Below are 18,618 nucleotides of genomic sequence, written 5' to 3'. Positions count from 1 at the left end.
CAAAATTAACATTTAATAAAGTATCTTACAAAACGTTCTCCGACGTTTGTATAAATTAACATTCGTACAGATTTCTATTTTATCAACATATTTTACAGATCCCTGTACTCGATAATTGTCAAAAGTCAAAACGGTAAATCGATTAAACGATTTCGATTTTTCGTCATATCTGCTATTATTAACAAAATAACGTAATAATTTGAAGAGTTAACCTAAAAGTGCAAATTCCCTATTGAATAAGGAGGAAATCATTACATCCTTTTCGAACTTTTGAGTATCATAACTGTTAAGGTCGTCGAATTAGATGTTAACATTGATATGAAAGAGAAGAACTTATTTAATTGTAAGTAATTACTTTAATTTTACTAAACTTTTAATTCATTTAATTAAATTTGATTAATTAATTTTAAAACATAACCTAAAATAATTGCCCAAGGAGCCCAAAACAAACATCGCCATTTTGGCTCGCAAGTCAAGCGGGAAATTTAAAACTATGTCGTTCTATTGATAACATTACGCCAAAACTCCATTTTCTTTCATTTTATTTTGATCACCCGGTATAATTTTTTACTTAGGAGAGAAACAAATTATCTCAAAATAAATTTTAATTGACCTTTAGCGACATTTCTTATTCATTAGTTGAACTAATAGTAATTAGTTAAGTTGCGAACGCATTTTTTTGAAAATTTAATCTTATATATTGGTTAATTCGTATTATTATATTATTTGTTATCAAGCGAAGAAATAAAAATCGCATTTTGTTCAACAATTTTATTAATATAAATTAGTATTTGTACAGATTTCTATTTTACCAACACATTTTACAGTTCCCTGTAATCGATAATTGTCAAAACGGTAAATATAAAACTAAAATAATAAATTTAACGATGTTAAGACGTCCGATGACCGAAATTGAATTAAACCCCGATGATATTTCGGAGTACGAAAGCGTAAGAAGAGAAGTTGAAAGCGCCAAGGATAAGAATAAAAGTAAAACTTTGAAAGAATGTGATCTCCCTAACCTTAACGTGGTGCCGAAAACTTACAAAGAAATTAACGCGAGAATTGGATATAACGTTCCTAAAAAATAAGTTAATTATGTAATAATAATAATAATAATGTAAAATAATTATTATTAATAACAAAAAAAAAATTAACCTCACTTTTATGAACCTAACCTCACTTTAATCGGCGTCAATACACCGGATTACAACCGGCTTTAAACGTTTTTTTCTTAACCAAAGTAAGTATAAATTATTAATTTAACTAAAAAATGAATAATCAAATTGATTTTTAGGTTAATCATGAAATCAATCCTAATTTTTCATCCAAACACTTTCAAAGCAAACCAAATCGGCCTTTTAGAAGGTGTTACCATTAATTCGGGTGATAGTTTAATATTTTTCATCACAAATCCGGATGTTGTTATTTCTGGAAATCAAACTATCGGGTATTGCAGTTATAACACTCCGAATGAATCGAAAATGGATAAATCGGAATTGCTGCACTTAAATATTTCCACCAAAGAATACAGTATTTTTAACGTTAATTTCGAGGAGTACGACGAAAATTATTTATGTGTTAATTACGATTTAAACAAATTGAGTCAATGTGATGGAGCTACATTTAAATCATTAAAGTATGGAGAATTAATTAATAATTTACATGAGATTGTTTATGATAAAAAAAGTGATTATAAAAGGGATAAGAAAGGATTTTTGGAGGTATTTTTTGGTTCTTTTATTATGTTTTTGTGTTATTTATTAAAGGTAAGATTTATTCTGTAAGATTTTTCGATATTATCTTAAATTTTGACAGTTTCTAGCAAAAATTGAAGATTTAACTAAATATTGCACAACAATAACTCATCTAAAGGACAGTTTGAGTACATTAAAAGATGTTTTGGAGGAGATTTTTGTAAAAAAACGTGAAATCTCACTAAAAATAATCAACACTTTATTATCAAAGTTAATCGATTTCTTTTGTGGTTATGTTTTGTTGTACATCTTTTTTAAGTATGAACATTTAATATTTCAAAATTTAAACACAACAATTGAGGTGATTATTTTAATTAATTTTGTGATTAAACTTGATTTTTTTTTCTTTGTTGCAGTTAATTATTGAAAATTTAAAAACGCTTTTATTGTTTCTTCGAGGATCTCCAATAGGATTAAAACTCAATCATAATTTCAATACGACGCTAAACTCGTTTTTCTTTTATCACATATTTTTATGGAAAACTTTTGTGGAGTTTATTAAACCCCATTTGTACTCCATTTTTTATGTGTTGTTGATACCAGCTGGTTTTGGAGTTAGTTATCAAGCAGCTGTCATTGATGATTTAATTAAATTTTGTACTATTCATGTTTATTGCATTTATAATTATGCAGCAAGGTAAGAAATTATAATTTCAACTAAAACTATAACTAACACTACATCTAGGAACTTTTCTTGTGATTATTTGGTAATAATTTGTGGCTCTGGTCTTATTGAAATCTACATTGCGTTCCTTTCTTGGTTTGTGACACTTTTTGTTTGTTGTGGATTTTGTCCCTTTCCCATTAAAATCGTTTTTTGCAACAATTTTATTAATATAAATTAGCATTTGTACAGTTTTCTATTGTACCGACATATTTTACAGTTTTCTGTAATCGGTGATTGTCAAAACAGCAAATGCAAACATAAAATAATAAATTTAACAACGTTAAGACGTTCGATGATCGAAATTGTATTTTATTAACGATAAACAAAGAAATTTGAAGCCGAGGTCGCTTGCGACCGAGGCAGTAGATGAAGTATGCAATATTTCAATTTTCCTGCCTTATCATTGGCGAACGAAAAAGTTTGAAGCCGAGGTCGCTTGCGGCCGAGGCAGTAGAGTAGGTAAACAACTTACAAGTTTTTCTGCTTTATTACCGACGAACAAAGAAATTTGAAGCCGAGGTCGCTTGCGGCTGAGGCAGTAGATTAAGTATGCAACATTTCAATTTTTCTGCCTTATCGTTAGCGAACGAAAAAGTTTGAAGCCGAGGTCGCTTGCGGCCGAGGCAGTAGAGTAGGTAAACAACTTACAAGTTTTTCTGCTTTATTACCAACGAACAAAGAAATTTGAAGCCGAGGTCGCTTGCGGCTGAGGCAGTAGATTAAGTATATAACATTTAAGTTTTTCTGCCTTATCATTGACGAACGAGGAAGTTTGAAGCCGAGGTCGCTTGCGGCCGAGGCAAAAGCGTATGTAAACAACTTATAAGTTTTTCTGCTTTATTACCGACGAACAAAGAAATTTGAAGCCGAGGTCGCTTGCGGCCGAGGCATTAGATTAAAAATGCATCATTTAATTTTTTTGTTTTATTAACAATTAACAAAGAAATTTGAAAGCCGAGGTTGCTTGCAGCTGAGGCAATAGATTCACCGTTTGGGTCTTTTCATACTTATTTAACAAAAGTGCGGATACCGCAAGAGACAAAAGCAAATTAAATGACTTAAACGTTGCATACTTGATATACTGCCTCGGCCGCAAACATTTTCGGCTTGAAACTTGTTTGCTCGTCATTGATACACCAGAAATGAATTAAATGTTGTATACTTAATCTTCTATCGCAGCCGCAAGCAACCTCGGTTTCAAACTTTTGTTCCTCATTCATACACCAGAAATGACTTAAATGTTGTATACTTGATCTACTGCCTCGGCCGCAAGCGACCTCGGCTTCAAACTTGTTTGCTCGTCATTAATACACCAGAAATGACTTAAATGTTACATATTTAATCTACTACCTCGGTCTTCAAACTTATTTGCTCATCATTGATACCCCAGAAATAACTTAATTGTTGTTACTTAATCTTCATATTAATAGTTAGATAACTAACTTCAGGTTTAAAATGTCAACCTCAATTTGGACATATTTGTAATATTCATTAAAAATCCTTTAAAATGAGTACAAACACGACATATTTATCTTCAATATTAACGAAGTTATGGTCAACTTCCGGTTAAGAATGTCAACGTCAATTTTGACATATTTGTAATCGTCGTGAAATATCCTTTAAAATGAGTCCAAACATGATACGTTTAATTCCAATATTACTCGAGATATAAGCAATTTCCTGTTTGAAATGTCAATGTCATTTTGACATAATCTTAATTTTTATAAAATGTATTAAAATTTGTCACAAAAACGGAAATATAATTAAAAAAAATTAAGGTTGGTATTAATATTTAAAAATTAAATTGCTATCTTCATTGTTGCCAACTTCGTGTTTAATGTTTTTTATTCAAACTTTTTTTTTTTTGAGATAAGACATCCTGTTTGGACTAATTTTAAAGGTTTTTTAATAAAGAATACATCATGAAAGAACACCATGAAGTTGTCCATTTGTCTATTATATGATAACTAACTTCAGGTTTAAAATGTCAACCTCAATTTTGACACATTTGCAATCTTCATTAAAATTCCTTTAAAATGAGTACAAACACGACATATTTATCTTCAATATTAACGAAGTTATGGTCAACTTCCGGTTAAGAATGTCAATGTCATTTTGACATATTCTTAATTTTTATAAAACGTGTTAAAATTTGTCACAAAAACGAAAATATAATTAAAAAAAATCAAAAATTAAGGTTGGTATTAATATTTAAAAATTAAATTGCTATCTTCATTGTTGCCAACTTCGTGTTTAATGTTTTTTATTCCAACTTTTTTGTTTTTCGAGATAAGTGCGTCATGTTTGGACTCATTTTAAAGGTTTTTTAATGAAGATGACAAATATGTCAAAATTGACGTTGACGTTTCAAACCGGAAGTGATTGTATTTCCATTAATATTAAAGTTAAATACGTCGAGTTTGGACTCATTTTAAAGGATTTTTTATGAAGATGACGAATATGTCAAAATTAAAAGTTGGAATTTTTTGGGATAAATGCGAGAAATCAACAATCATATTGTGTCAAATCAATCTCACCATCTTTTCACTCCCAGCCTCCAAACCATCCAAGTCTAGTCTTTCTTATTTCAATTTTAAGACGTTTCACTAGACGCAAAAGTGTTCTATACATGCAGTAATCGTGACTTATTATTATTTATTAAAAAATTTTTTCTTTTAGATTATATGGAGTACAAATTTATGCGTTAATATCATTATGGCGCCTCTTCATTGGAAGGAAATTTAATCCTTTAAGGAACCGCGTCGATTCTTACCAATACAATCATAACCAATTATTTATAGGAACTTTAACGTTCACCATATTATTGTTTTTGTTACCCACTACTTTGTTATATTACGTCGTATTTACAACGGTGAGTTAATTTCAGTTGTAATTAATTAATTAATCGGAGATAACCTTTTTAATTTTTCAGTTTCGATTGTTCCTGAAAGTTTTGAATTATTTATTGAGTTCGATTAGAATTTTATTACAACACCTCCCAATTTATTCTTTGATTTTGTGGGGTATTCGATCGCCGAAGATTGCAGGTTAAATTAATTAATTAAATCACTTAGATCAATTAATTAAGAGAAAATTCTTTTTTAGGTTTAATCATACTAAAATCGTCCAAAAATAATTCTAACCTCAATTTGGAATTAAAATCGTTACCTTTAATAAATTGTTTAACCAATACGATTCCCACAACGAAGTTCGTCGCACCAAAAATTAATTTTAAGGATGGATTGAATAAGATTGTTGGTGGAAAATTGTTGTGAATAAAACTTCTTGGTCTATTTTTTTTCTTGAACATATCTTGATTCTTTTTTTGTGGTTTTTATTCATTTTTTAAAGTATTTATTGATAACATTAGTTCCCTTATACAATTACATTGACTGTGAACCAGAATGTATTTAGTAATAGGCGTTCAAAGATCAAATAAAATCGATCTTAAACAAAAAAAAAATTGACTAGAACATATCGGGAATGCATCTTTTCATTAATCATATCGAATACATTTACAAAAAAAATGTTCTCCATTAACTTAAAAACAAGAACATTTTTTTATTTTAATATGTACAAGTGTTGCAACAAATTCCTTTTTAATAATCATAATTTTTTAATTCGGGGTTTAAGAAATGAACCCCGCCACAAAATACGATATAACTTTATCCCTTAATTATCTTCCTAACGTTTCGAAAAATACTGATTTAAAAATAAAAACATTTCCGTGATGAAATAAATTAATTAAATCGAGGAACGTGAAATTAACCGACGAGATCATAAACACGATTAATTAACGAATGAATTAATTAAAAATGTTTTCTTTTTTTAACAAGCGAACCCCCTCTCCTGCAGGATTAACTAAAACACCGACTCTGCCGATCGTGAAAGATGAACCGGATGAGATGGGCTCCGCGCCAAGCGCTTTTTCGGCAGCCGATCGAGGATTTCAAAGAGTTTATTAAAGTTGGGGCGGTCTTTTACCAAAAACGACCAACACAGCATTAAAATATCCTGCGTTTTTTTAGTATTAATCAATTAATAAATAAAAAGAATTAATTAACCTACCTTTACGTCTCTTGAAGCTTGGAGATTAGCTAAAGATTGTTTCATCCCTTTCCCAACCTGCCAAATAATCGTTTCTGGGGGTTGATCTTTAAAGGGCCATTCCCCACAAAGTAATTCATACCAAACCGTTCTAAACGAAATTGTTTGATGATATAGTTAAAAAAAATTGTTAGTGGTTTTTTACCCGAATGCATAAACATCTGAGGCGTTGCTAAATGGTAAATCTTCGTTATGGGCTTGATCGGCGTGCAAACTGCGGATTAATTCGGGGGCTAAGTAACAAAGCCAACCTGGGGGGATCCCCAAAGAGTCTCCTTTTCTAAAATTTGAGCTCAATTTTTGTTTGTAATTTATTTTTTATGGTCTAACCTGTCTCCGTGGCATAATTTAGTGACGCTGAAAAGTCCAAAATCTGTTATAACAACTTTACCATTTTCCAAGAAAATGTTTTTTGTTTTCAAATCTTTGTGGAGGATTCCTTTAGCGTGTAAATATCCCATTCCCTACAACACCAAAACGATTAAATTCAATTTAAAGTTGTATAAGAATAGCGTAGAAATGTCATCAAGAAATAATGAGTACAAAAAAACGCAATAAAAACATCAAAATTTCTATTTTTATTACGTTGGGTTGGTAATGCTGATTGATGATTTATTCAATGCGTCTTATGAGTCAATTCTAAACATTTTTTATTTAAAAAATAATTCTCCATCATGCTCAATTAATAAGTTACAACCAAAAATGATCAAAAACATCAAAATTAGGATTTATTTTTGAATTGGGTTGGTACTACTGATCGATGGAATAAAATAAGTTAATGGATATGTTTTGCGGGTTAATTCAAAATCTTTTTCGTATGAAAAGTTTTTCTCCAACACATATAATTAATGAGCTATAAAAGAAAATTGATGAAAACGTCAAAATTTCTATTTCTCTTACGTTGGGTTGGTAATGCTGATTGATGGAATAAATATCTTTATTCAATGCGTCCTATGAGTCAATTCTAAACATTTTTTGTTTAAAAAATAATTCTCCATCATGCACAATTAATAAGTTACAACCGAAAATGATCAAAAACATCAAAATTAGGTTTTATTTTCGAGTTGGGTTGGTACTACTGATCGATGGAATAAAATAACTTATTGGATATGTTTTACGGGTTAATTCTAAATCTTTTTTGCATGAAAAGTTTTTTTCCATCAGATATAATTAATGAGTTATAAAAGAAAATTGTTGAAAACGTCAAAATTTCTATTTTTCTTTAGTTGGGTTGGTAATGCTGATTGATGGAATAAATATATTTATTCAATACGTCTTATGAGTCAATTCTAAATATTTTTTGTTTAAAAAATAATTCTCCATCATGCACAATTAAGAAGTTACAACCGAAAATGATCAAAAACATCAAAATTAGGTTTTATTTTTGAGTTGGGTTGGTACTACTGATCGATGGAATAAAATAAGTTAATGGATATGTTTTGCAGGTTAATTCTAAATCTTTTTTGTATGAAAAGTTTTTTTCCATCAGATATAATTAATGAGCTATAAAAGAAAATTGATGAAAACGTCAAAATTTCCATTTCTTTCACGCTGGGTTGGTAATGCTGATTGATGGAATAAATATCTTTATTCAATGCGTCTTATGAGTCAATTCTAAACATTTTTTGTTTAAAAAATAATTCTCCATCATGCACAATTAATAAGTTATAACCGAAAATGATCAAAAACATCAAAATTAGGTTTTATTTTTGAGTTGGGTTGGTACTACTGATCGATGGAATAAAATAACTTATTGGATATGTTTTGCGGATTAATTCTAAATCTTTTTTGTATGAAAAGTTTTTTTCCAACAGATATAATTAATGAGCTATAAAAGAAAATTGATGAAAACGTCAAAATTTCTATTTCTCTCACGTTGGGTTGGTAATGCTGATTGGGGGAATAAATATCTTTATTCAGTGCGTCTTATGAGTCAATTCTAAACATTTTTTGTTTAAAAAATAATTCTCCATCATGCTCAATTAATAAGTTACAACTGAAAACGATCAAAAACATCAAAATTAGGTTTTATTTTTGAATTGGGTTGGTACTACTGATCGATGGAATAAAATAAGTTAATGGATATGTTTTGCGGGTTAATTCTAAATCTTTTTCGTATGAAAAGTTTTTTTTCAACACCTATAATTAATGAGTTATAAAAGAAAATTGATGAAAACGTCAAAATTTCTATTTCTCTCACGTTGGGTTGGTAATGCTGATTGATGGAATAAATATCTTTATTCAATGCGTCCTATGAGTCAATTCTAAACATTTTTTGTTTAAAAAATAATTCTCCATCATGCACAATTAATAAGTTACAACCGAAAACGATCAAAAACATCAAAATTTGGTTTTATTTTTGAGTTGGGTTGGTGCTACTGATCGATGGAATAAAATAACTTAATGGATATGTTTTGCGGGTTAATTCTAAATCTTTTTTGTATGAAAAGTTTTTTTCCATCAGACATAATTAATGAGTTATAAAAGAAAATTGATGAAAACATCAAAATTTCTCTTTCTCTTACGTTGGGTAGGTAACGCTGATTGATGGAATAAATATCTTTATTCAATGCGTCTTATGAGTCAATTCTAAACATTTTTTGTTTAAAAAATAATTCTCCATCACGCACAATTAATAAGTTACAACCGAAAATAATCAAAAACATCAAAACTAGGTTTTATTTTTGAGTTGGGTTGGTACTACTGATGGATGGAATAAAATAAGTTAATGGACATGTTTTGCGGATTAATTCTAAATCTTTTTTGTATGAAAAGTTTTTTTCCAACACATATAATTAATGAGTTATAAAAGAAAATTGATGAAAACGTCAAAATTTCTATTTCTCTCACGTTGGGTTGGTAATGCTGATTGGGGGAATAAATATATTTATTCAATGCGTATTATGAGTCAATTCTAAACATTTTTTGTTTAAAAAATAATTCTCCATCATGCACAATTAATAAGTTACAACCGAAAATGATCAAAAACATCAAAATTAGGTTTTATTTTTGAGTTGGGTTGGTACTACTGATCGATGGAATAAAATAACTTATTGGATATGTTTTGCGGGTTAATTCTAAATCTTTTTTGTATGAAAAGTTTTTTTCCAACACATATAATTAATGAGTTATAAAAGAAAATTGATGAAAACGTCAAAATTTCTATTTCTCTCACGTTAGGTTGGTAATGCTGATTAACGGAATAAATATCTTTATTCAATGCGTCTTATGAGTCAATTCTAAATATTTTTTGTTTAAAAAATAATTCTCCATCATGCACAATTAATAAGTTACAACCGAAAATTATCAAAAACATCGAAATTAGGTTTTATTTTTGAGTTGGGTTGGTACTACTGATCGATGGAATAAAATAAGTTAATGGATATGTTTTGCGGGTTAATTCTAAATCTTTTTTGTATGAAAAGTTTTTTTCCATCAGATATAATAATTAATGAGCTATAAAAGAAAATTGATGAAAACGTCAAAATTTCCATTTCTTTCACGCTGGGTTGGTAATGCTGATTGATGGAATAAATATCTTTATTCAATGCGTCTTATGAGTCAATTCTAAACATTTTTTGTTTAAAAAATAATTCTCCATCATGCATAATTAATAAGTTACAACCGAAAATGATGAAAAACATCAAAATTAGGTTTTATTTTCGAGTTGGGTTGGTACTACTGATCGATGGAATAAAATAAGTAATGGATATGTTTTGCGGGTTAATTCTAAATCTTTTTTGTATGAAAAGTTTTTTTCCAACACATATGATTAATGAGTTATAAAAGAAAATTTATGAAAACGTCAAAATTTCTATTTCTCTCACGTTGGGTAGGTAATGCTGATTGATGGAATAAATATCTTTATTCAATACGTCTTATGAGTCAATTCTAAACATTTTTTATTTAAAAAATAATTCTCCATCATGCTCAATTAATAAGTTACAACCGAAAATGATCAAAAACATCAAAATTAGGTTTTATTTTTGAGTTGGGTTGGTACTACTGATCGATGGAATAAAATAACTTATTGGATATGTTTTACGGGTTAATTCTAAATCTTTTTTGTATGAAAAGTTTTTTTCCAACACATATAATTAATGAGATATAAAAGAAAATTGATGAAAACGTCAAAATTTCTATTTCTCTCACGTTGGGTTGGTAATGCTGATTGATGGAATAAATATCTTTATTCAATACGTCTTATGAGTCAATTCTAAACATTTTTTATTTAAAAAATAATTCTCCATCATGCTCAATTAATAAGTTACAACCGAAAATGATCAAAAACATCAAAATTAGGTTTTATTTTTGAGTTGGGTTGGTACTACTGATCGATGGAATAAAATAACTTATTGGATATGTTTTACGGGTTAATTCTAAATCTTTTTTGTATGAAAAGTTTTTTTCCAACACATATAATTAATGAGATATAAAAGAAAATTGATGAAAACGTCAAAATTTCTATTTCTCTCACGTTGGGTTGGTAATGCTGATTGATGGAATAAATATCTTTATTCAATACGTCTTATGAGTCAATTCTAAACATTTTTTATTTAAAAAATAATTCTCCATCATGCTCAATTAATAAGTTACAACCGAAAATGATCAAAAACATCAAAATTAGGTTTTATTTTTGAGTTGGGTTGGTACTACTGATCGATGGAATAAAATAACTTATTGGATATGTTTTACGGGTTAATTCTAAATCTTTTTTGTATGAAAAGTTTTTTTCCAACACATATAATTAATGAGATATAAAAGAAAATTGATGAAAACGTCAAAATTTCTATTTCTCTCACGTTGGGTTGGTAATGCTGATTGATGGAATAAATATCTTTATTCAATGCGTCTTATGAGTCAATTCTAAACGTTTTTTGTTTAAAAAATAATTCTCCATCACGCACAATTAATAAGTTACAAGCGAAAATGATTAAAAACATCAAAATTAGGTTTTATTTTTGAGTTGGGTTGATAGTACTGATCGATGGAATAAAATAACTTATTGGATATGTTTTACAGGTTAATTCTAAATCTTTTTCGTATGAAAAGTTTTTTTCCAACACATAATTAATGAGTTATAAAAGAAAATTGATGAAAACGTCAAAATTTCTATTTCTCTCACGTTGGGTTGGTAATGCTGATTGATGGAATAAATATCTTTATTCAATACGTCTTATGAGTCAATTCTAAACATTTTTTATTTAAAAAATAATTCTCCATCACGCACAATTAATAAGTTACAACCGAAAATAATCAAAAACATCAAAACTAGGTTTTATTTTTGAGTTGGGTTGGTACTACTGATCGATGGAATAAAATAACTTATTGGATATGTTTTGCGGGTTAATTCTAAATCTTTTTCGTATGAAAAGTTTTTTTCCAACACATATAATTAATGAGCTATAAAAGAAAATTGATGAAAACGTCAAAATTTCTATTTCTCTCACGTTGGGTTGGTAATGCTGATTAACGGAATAAATATCTTTATTCAATGCGTCTTATGACTCAATTCTAAACATTTTTTGTTTAAAAAATAATTCTCCATCATGCACAATTAAGAAGTTACAACCGAAAATGATCAAAAACATCAAAATTAGGTTTTATTTTTGAGTTGGGTTGGTACTACTGATCGATGGAATAAAATAAGTTAATGGACATGTTTTGCGGGTTAATTCTAAATCTTTTTTGTATGAAAAGTTTTTTTCCAACACATATAATTAATGAGTTATAAAAGAAAATTGATGAAAACGTCAAAATTTCTATTTCTCTTTCGTTGGGTTGGTAATGCTGATTGGGGGAATAAATATCTTTATTCAATGCGTCTTATGAGTCAATTCTAAACATTTTTTGTTTAAAAAATAATTCTCCATCACGCACAATTAATAAGTTACAACCGAAAATAATCAAAAACATCAAAATTAGGTTTTATTTTTGAGTTGGGTTGGTACTACTGATCGATGGAATAAAATAAGTTAATGGATATGTTTTGTGGGTTAATTCTAAATCTTTTTTGTATGAAAAGTTTTTTTCCAACACATATAATTAATGAGTTATAAAAGAAAATTGATGAAAACGTCAAAATTTCTATTTCTCTCACGTTGGGTTGGTAATGCTGATTGGGGGAATAAATATATCGTTATTCAATGCGTCTTATGAGTCAATTCTAAACATTTTTTGTTTAAAAAATAATTCTCCATCATGCACAATTAATAAGTTACAACCGAAAATGATCAAAAACATCAAAATTAGGTTTTATTTTTGAGTTGGGTTGGTACTACTGATCGATGGAATAAAATAACTTATTGGATATGTTTTGCGGGTTAATTCTAAATCTTTTTTGTATGAAAAGTTTTTTTCCAACAGATATAATTAATGAGCTATAAAAGAAAATTGATGAAAACGTCAAAATTTCTATTTCTCTCACGTTGGGTTGGTAATGCTGATTGATGGAATAAATATCTTTATTCAATGCGTCTTATGAGTCAATTCTAAACGTTTTTTGTTTAAAAAATAATTCTCCATCATCCACAATTAATAAGTTATAACCGAAAATGATCAAAAACATCAAAATTAGGTTTTATTTTCGAGTTGGGTTGGTACTACTGTGCTAGTGTAAAACTAGAACTAACAGTTCGAGAGAATCGTGCGTATCATAAGACGGACTCAAGAGTGTCATAAGGATACATACTTTAACTGCTACGATTTTTTTTGTATCAGACCTTTCTAAAAGTTTAACAAATTTGGATCCCTGCCCATATTGATATAACAAGACATTTCATAATATTAAACATTTTTAATTAAATTAATTACCTGAGTGATTTGTTGCGCAACAATCGTAGTTTTATTCATATTAAATTTGTCCTTCCTCAAATGTATAAGAGTATACAACGTGTGCCCCTTGCTCAAACTGGTTACAATAGCCAATCTGGGCGGTTTCATACACGCCCCCATAAACAAAACCAAATTTTCGTGCCGCGTCTTTCGAAACGTCGACACCTCCATTTTAAAATGTTCCAACGTTGTCTCGTCATTAACATATTCCATGTTTAACACTTTAATAGCGACGTCTCCATACCAATAACCGCGATAAACTTTGCCGAATCTTCCAGTACCGATTAAATCTTCAACGTCAAGTTCATCGTATGGTATATCCCATTCTTTCATTGATAACTAATCAAAAAAATTGTAATTATTTTTAATTAAATTAATTTTATTAATTTTTAACTTACACTATTTTGTCTATTTGTCCATCTAGGTCCATCGGTTAATGTATCGGTATCGGAAACTTGGCTATCTTGAGAATCGACGCGAACGGGAGTTCGATCGGAATCGCTTGTACTCGTACTTCCGGTTACCGTTTGATCGCTACCTTCGCTTTGTTGTTCTTCCACGACTGAAGGTACAGTCAGGAGGGGAAAAGTTTGTAAAGTTACACCATTTTCAACATCTATGTATTTCAAATAATAAAAAGAAATTGTAGAATTTAAGAAATAATTAATAATTTTTTGTTGTACCTGGAAAATGAAAAGCTGGTGGAACATACTGGTGTTGAGGTGGGGTCTGTGCTGGTTGTAAAGCGGGGCTTGACGGTGTAGAACTATTACAACTCGAGTTCGAACTTGAATCATGTAACTAAAAATTTTTTCGTTTAATTTTTTATTTAATTTTTTTTTAAATAAATTTACCGGAAAAGGGATGTTATTTCCGGGTTGCGGGTGCGAATGTTTTCTTGGTTTCTTTAAATTTTTAAAATTTTTATTCGCCCTTCCTGTATTGGGGGAATAAAAAACAACTTCTACAAAATATAATTAATATTAATATATTAATAGCTCATTATATATGAGTAAAATACTAATACTTTGCCCAAGACTATTGAAATGGATTCCATACATTTATTTTTTTAAATAAAGTTTAAACGTCAATGTGACACAAATTGATTGTTACTAACTTCACAATTTGTCAATTTTATGAAACGTCATGTTGGTTTGAAATTTTGACGTTTCAACTTCACGTGAATAATGATTATTCAATGTGTGAAAAATGACAACCCTTTTCTTTTAGAAATCTTATTTATAAGGTATGTATATATTATAAGGTAGTCGTGGACAAAATATATTAATATAATTAATAATTAAATTAACCTTCGCAATTCTTTTTAAATTCATCCAAAAGTTCGGGTGGTAACCCGCAAGATGGCGTCACTTTATCTTCGCATTCCCTATGACACTTGTATTTACACTCTTTACATTTTAATCCCGTTCCGAAATAAATCGGTTTTAAACAAACTCCGCAAGTTGTTACTACTTTAAAGGTTTTCGTGAAACGATGGGCTATTTGATGACCCATCCCTCGCCCTATTGTAGGAGTTCTCGGTGATTTTGGTACTTGAAGAGTTGCTGCTAAAATTTTCGAATCATTATTTTCATCAAAATTTTTATCTCTTCTTTATTACATTTAAAACTGTTATCATCACTATCTGTGTTATACGGTGGGGATCGTACAGGACTTGGTAATAAGGGGCTGTTATAACCTTGAGTTCCCTCAGGTCCGGGTTCTGTTGGTAATCTTGCACGTCTTCCGGTTGTTTCACTACAAATTAAATATAATTATTATTGTAGCGCCATCTATTAATTTCATATGGTAGCAAAATGAAAATTAAAGTTAGATACCGGGAATCACGCTTGGATTTCAAGAGACTTTGGTGTGATTGTCTTTTATATATTCGAAATATTAGAACGTACCCTAAAGCGACAAGTTCAAATTGTTGAATTGTCATTTTTAACTTCAAATCAGTGTTTCAACAAAAACGTTAAATTCAAAGCGTCATTTTGAACCTAAAACGTTTAATTCCAAGATATTTAAAACGTCAAAAACAAGATTTCAATATTCATAATTTCAAGTTGACGTAAAGCGGTATATTCGACATTTTAGAACGTTGCCTAAACCGACAAGTTCAAATTGTCGAATTGTCATTTTTAACTTCAAACGTTTAATTCAAAGCGACATTTTGAACCTCAAACGTTTAATTCCAAGATATTTAAAACGTCAAAAACAGGATTCCAAATTGACGTGAAGCGGTATATTTGAAATTTTAGAACGTTGCCTAAAGCGACAAGTTCAAATTGTCATTTTTAACTACAAATCAGTGTTTCAACTAAAACGTTAAATTCAAAGCGACATTTCGAACCTGAAACGTTTAATTCCAAGATATTTAAAATATCAAAAACAAGATTTCAAAATTTATAATTTTAAATTGTCGTAAAGCGGTGTATTCGTAATTTTAGAACGTTGCCTAAAGCGACAAGTTCAAATTGTCGAATTGTCATTTTTAACTTCAAATCAGTGTTTCAACTAAAACGTTAAATTCAAAGTGTTATTTCGAACCTAAAACGTTTAATTCCAAGATATTTAAAACGTCAAAAACAAAATTTCAATATTTATAATTTCAAATTGTCGTAAAGCGGTATATTTGAAATTTTAGAACGTTGCCTAAAGCGACAAGTTCAAATTGTCATTTTTAACTACAAATCAGTGTTTCAACTAAAACATTAAATTCGAAGCGACATTTTGAACCTGAAACGTTTAATTCCAAGATGTTTAAAACGTCAAAAACAAAATTTATAATAATTAAATTGTCGTAAAGCGGTGTATTCGTAATTTTAGAACGTTGCCCAAAGCGACAAGTTCAAATCGTTGAATTGTCATTTTTACCTTCAAATCAGTGTTTCAACTAAAACGTTAAATTCAAAGTGTTATTTCGAACCTAAAACGTTTAATTCCAAGATATTTAAAACGTCAAAAACAAAATTTCAATATTTATAATTTCAAATTGTCGTAAAGCGGTATATTTGAAATTTTAGAACGTTGCCTAAAGCGACAAGTTCAAATTGTCATTTTTAACTACAAATCAGTGTTTCAACTAAAACATTAAATTCGAAGCGACATTTTGAACCTGAAACGTTTAATTCCAAGATGTTTAAAACGTCAAAAACAAAATTTATAATAATTAAATTGTCGTAAAGCGGTGTATTCGTAATTTTAGAACGTTGCCCAAAGCGACAAGTTCAAATCGTTGAATTGTCATTTTTACCTTCAAATCAGTGTTTCAACTAAAACGTTAAATTCAAAGTGTTATTTCGAACCTAAAACGTTTAATTCCAAGATATTTAAAACGTCAAAAACAAAATTTCAAAATTTATAATTTTAAATTGACGTAAAGCGGTATATTCGAAATTTTAGAACGTTGCCTAAAGCGACAAGTTCAAATCGTTGAATTGTCATTTTTAACTTCAAATCAGTGTTTAAATTCAAAGTGTTATTTCGAACCTAAAACGTTTAATTCCAAGATATTTAAAATATCAAAAACAACATTTCAAAATTCATAATTTTAAATTGTCGTAAAGCGGTATATTCGAAATTTTAGAACGTTGCCTAAAGCGACACGTTCAAATTGTTGAATTGTCATTTTTAACTTGAAACCAATGTTTCAAAAAAAAACGTTAAATTCAAAATGTCTATATTCCAGACATTTGACACACCTGTATAAGTAAATCTATCGAGTGTCAAAGATATAAAGCGACTCAGAAACCTGCTGGGTTGGCTCAAAGATTTGAGACCATCGCATCCTGGATAGTGGAGGATGTGTCATCTAAGTACGTGGAACTATTTGGGTTGGAGAAGTCTTTTGCGGAAGAATGCGCCAAGGCCCTAATTATCGAAATATTCCTTAGATATGGAGTACCACGACGAATGATATCTGTCAATGGAGTCCTATTTGTAAGTAACATAATGTAATGTGTCACATCAAAACCTAATTTCGCAATACCACCCCAAGGTAACAAAATCAAAAAAATTTGGTCCCAGAGATCATCTGTATCTACAACAATTACTCAAAATTGCTCAAAAACGTTGTTGTTATAAAAATTATCAGCCCTACTACGTCTTTTTGCCTTTGGAGATGCAAAATTAGCAGTAAGAAGGGCTTTCGACTCTTCAAAGTACCAGGAGAAAAAAAAAAAAATAAAATTTAGCAAAATTTTATCAACGACTTTTAAATTTCCCGCTTGACTTTCACCAAAATGGCGCTAGGGAGAGCCTGTAACGCCATCTATTGATTCCATACGGTAACAAAATAAATCGGTAATGAAGAAAACCGCGCGAAAAAATTTATTTATTAAAAATAAATATTAATAATTAATTAAAAAATTAACTCACTTTGAATTGTGTATCTCGTTATTATCATTTTTTGTAGCAGCCAATTGAAGTTCGTGCGATCTACTTTTAGTTAAAGGATATATTTCTGGAGAAAAAACCGTCGATTGTACCCCAATATTTAAACGATGTTGCGGTGGTGGAGTTGTGGGTAATTTAACAACTAAAAATTAATTTTTTATTATAAATAATTTTCTTTTAAAAACTTAAGGTAGCAATTAAGGAAGCATGCAATGTTTATACCTTTTCCCCTGCCCTGTGGGGGTGGTGTTAATGGGGACCACGGGTTAGTTTGAGCATTCAAGGAACTGATACTAGAGACAGAACATGAAGGCGGCAGCGCACCTCCTCGATTATTATTCAATCCTAAACTTTCTACCGAAGGAACTGAAGCTCTTGAAGAACGCCCGCGAGGGGGGCGCGGCGAATTGTTTAACTTTAAAGCGGTGTTTTGGCGATCCCAAGAATCCCAATGTAGTGGTTGTTCACAGTCTTTATCACCCCTTTTTAATACATCTACAATTTAATCATTAAATACAAAACAATTAACACAAAAATAATTAATTTACCCATGCATTTTTTTAAATTTTTAACAGCTCGACACAATCTACTCAATTCTTCAGTTCTAGCCCCCTTATCTGATAAAATACTCTTCAATTCATATTCGCTCCTTTCTTGTAATTCCTCAACTGAAGATATTTTTTGACACAATCCTTGAATGGAATTTTGACACAACCCAACAACTTGTAACCACTGGGTTAAAGATGGACTATGGGGCATCTCACCATATCTCAATTTCCCCTTCATCACTAATAATTCCGAAAACATCTTAATCAATTTTCCCTAAAATCAAAACAAATTTTTTAGGTTATG

At 29.6% G+C, this 18,618-nt stretch overlaps 2 protein-coding genes across 4 annotated transcripts in view; one reads left to right on the top strand and one right to left on the bottom strand.

Annotated features, from left to right (window-relative positions):
- Window positions 1-1,095: 1,095 nt before the first annotated feature.
- Window positions 1,096-5,735, top strand: LOC111422286 (phosphatidylinositol glycan anchor biosynthesis class Q). The gene is made up of 7 exons (XM_023055494.2): window positions 1,096-1,243; window positions 1,298-1,769; window positions 1,819-2,058; window positions 2,114-2,394; window positions 5,104-5,296; window positions 5,357-5,471; window positions 5,530-5,735. Exons 2-7 carry the CDS (start codon window positions 1,305-1,307, stop codon window positions 5,697-5,699), a joined length of 1,464 nt encoding a protein of 487 aa, XP_022911262.2. The 5' UTR covers window positions 1,096-1,243; window positions 1,298-1,304; the 3' UTR covers window positions 5,700-5,735.
- LOC111422283 (kinase suppressor of ras) overlaps window positions 5,716-18,618 on the bottom strand; it is a 25,128-nt gene continuing 12,225 nt past the window's right edge. Inside the window, exons 4-16 of one of the 3 annotated variants that reach the window (XM_023055488.2) lie at window positions 18,315-18,588; window positions 17,989-18,261; window positions 17,749-17,908; window positions 14,987-15,123; window positions 14,676-14,933; window positions 14,220-14,329; window positions 14,049-14,166; window positions 13,764-13,981; window positions 13,345-13,704; window positions 6,862-6,995; window positions 6,677-6,811; window positions 6,493-6,622; window positions 5,716-6,438 (exon numbers count right to left, since the gene is read on the bottom strand). In XM_023055488.2, coding sequence (XP_022911256.1) covers window positions 6,286-6,438; window positions 6,493-6,622; window positions 6,677-6,811; window positions 6,862-6,995; window positions 13,345-13,704; window positions 13,764-13,981; window positions 14,049-14,166; window positions 14,220-14,329; window positions 14,676-14,933; window positions 14,987-15,123; window positions 17,749-17,908; window positions 17,989-18,261; window positions 18,315-18,588 — 2,460 coding nt within the window. In that variant the 3' untranslated portion in view covers window positions 5,716-6,285. The remainder of the gene's footprint in view (window positions 6,439-6,492; window positions 6,623-6,676; window positions 6,812-6,861; window positions 6,996-13,344; window positions 13,705-13,763; window positions 13,982-14,048; window positions 14,167-14,219; window positions 14,330-14,675; window positions 14,934-14,986; window positions 15,124-17,748; window positions 17,909-17,988; window positions 18,262-18,314; window positions 18,589-18,618) is intronic. The other 2 variants (XM_023055489.2, XM_023055490.2) reach the window with 2 other exon arrangements.

The sequence above is a fragment of the Onthophagus taurus genome, chromosome 5 (genome assembly GCF_036711975.1).
Source record: "Onthophagus taurus isolate NC chromosome 5, IU_Otau_3.0, whole genome shotgun sequence".
Classification (NCBI taxonomy): Eukaryota; Metazoa; Arthropoda; class Insecta; order Coleoptera; family Scarabaeidae; genus Onthophagus; species Onthophagus taurus.
The sequence above is the reverse complement of the archived record's forward strand: the minus strand, read 5'-3'. Positions and strand labels throughout refer to the sequence as shown.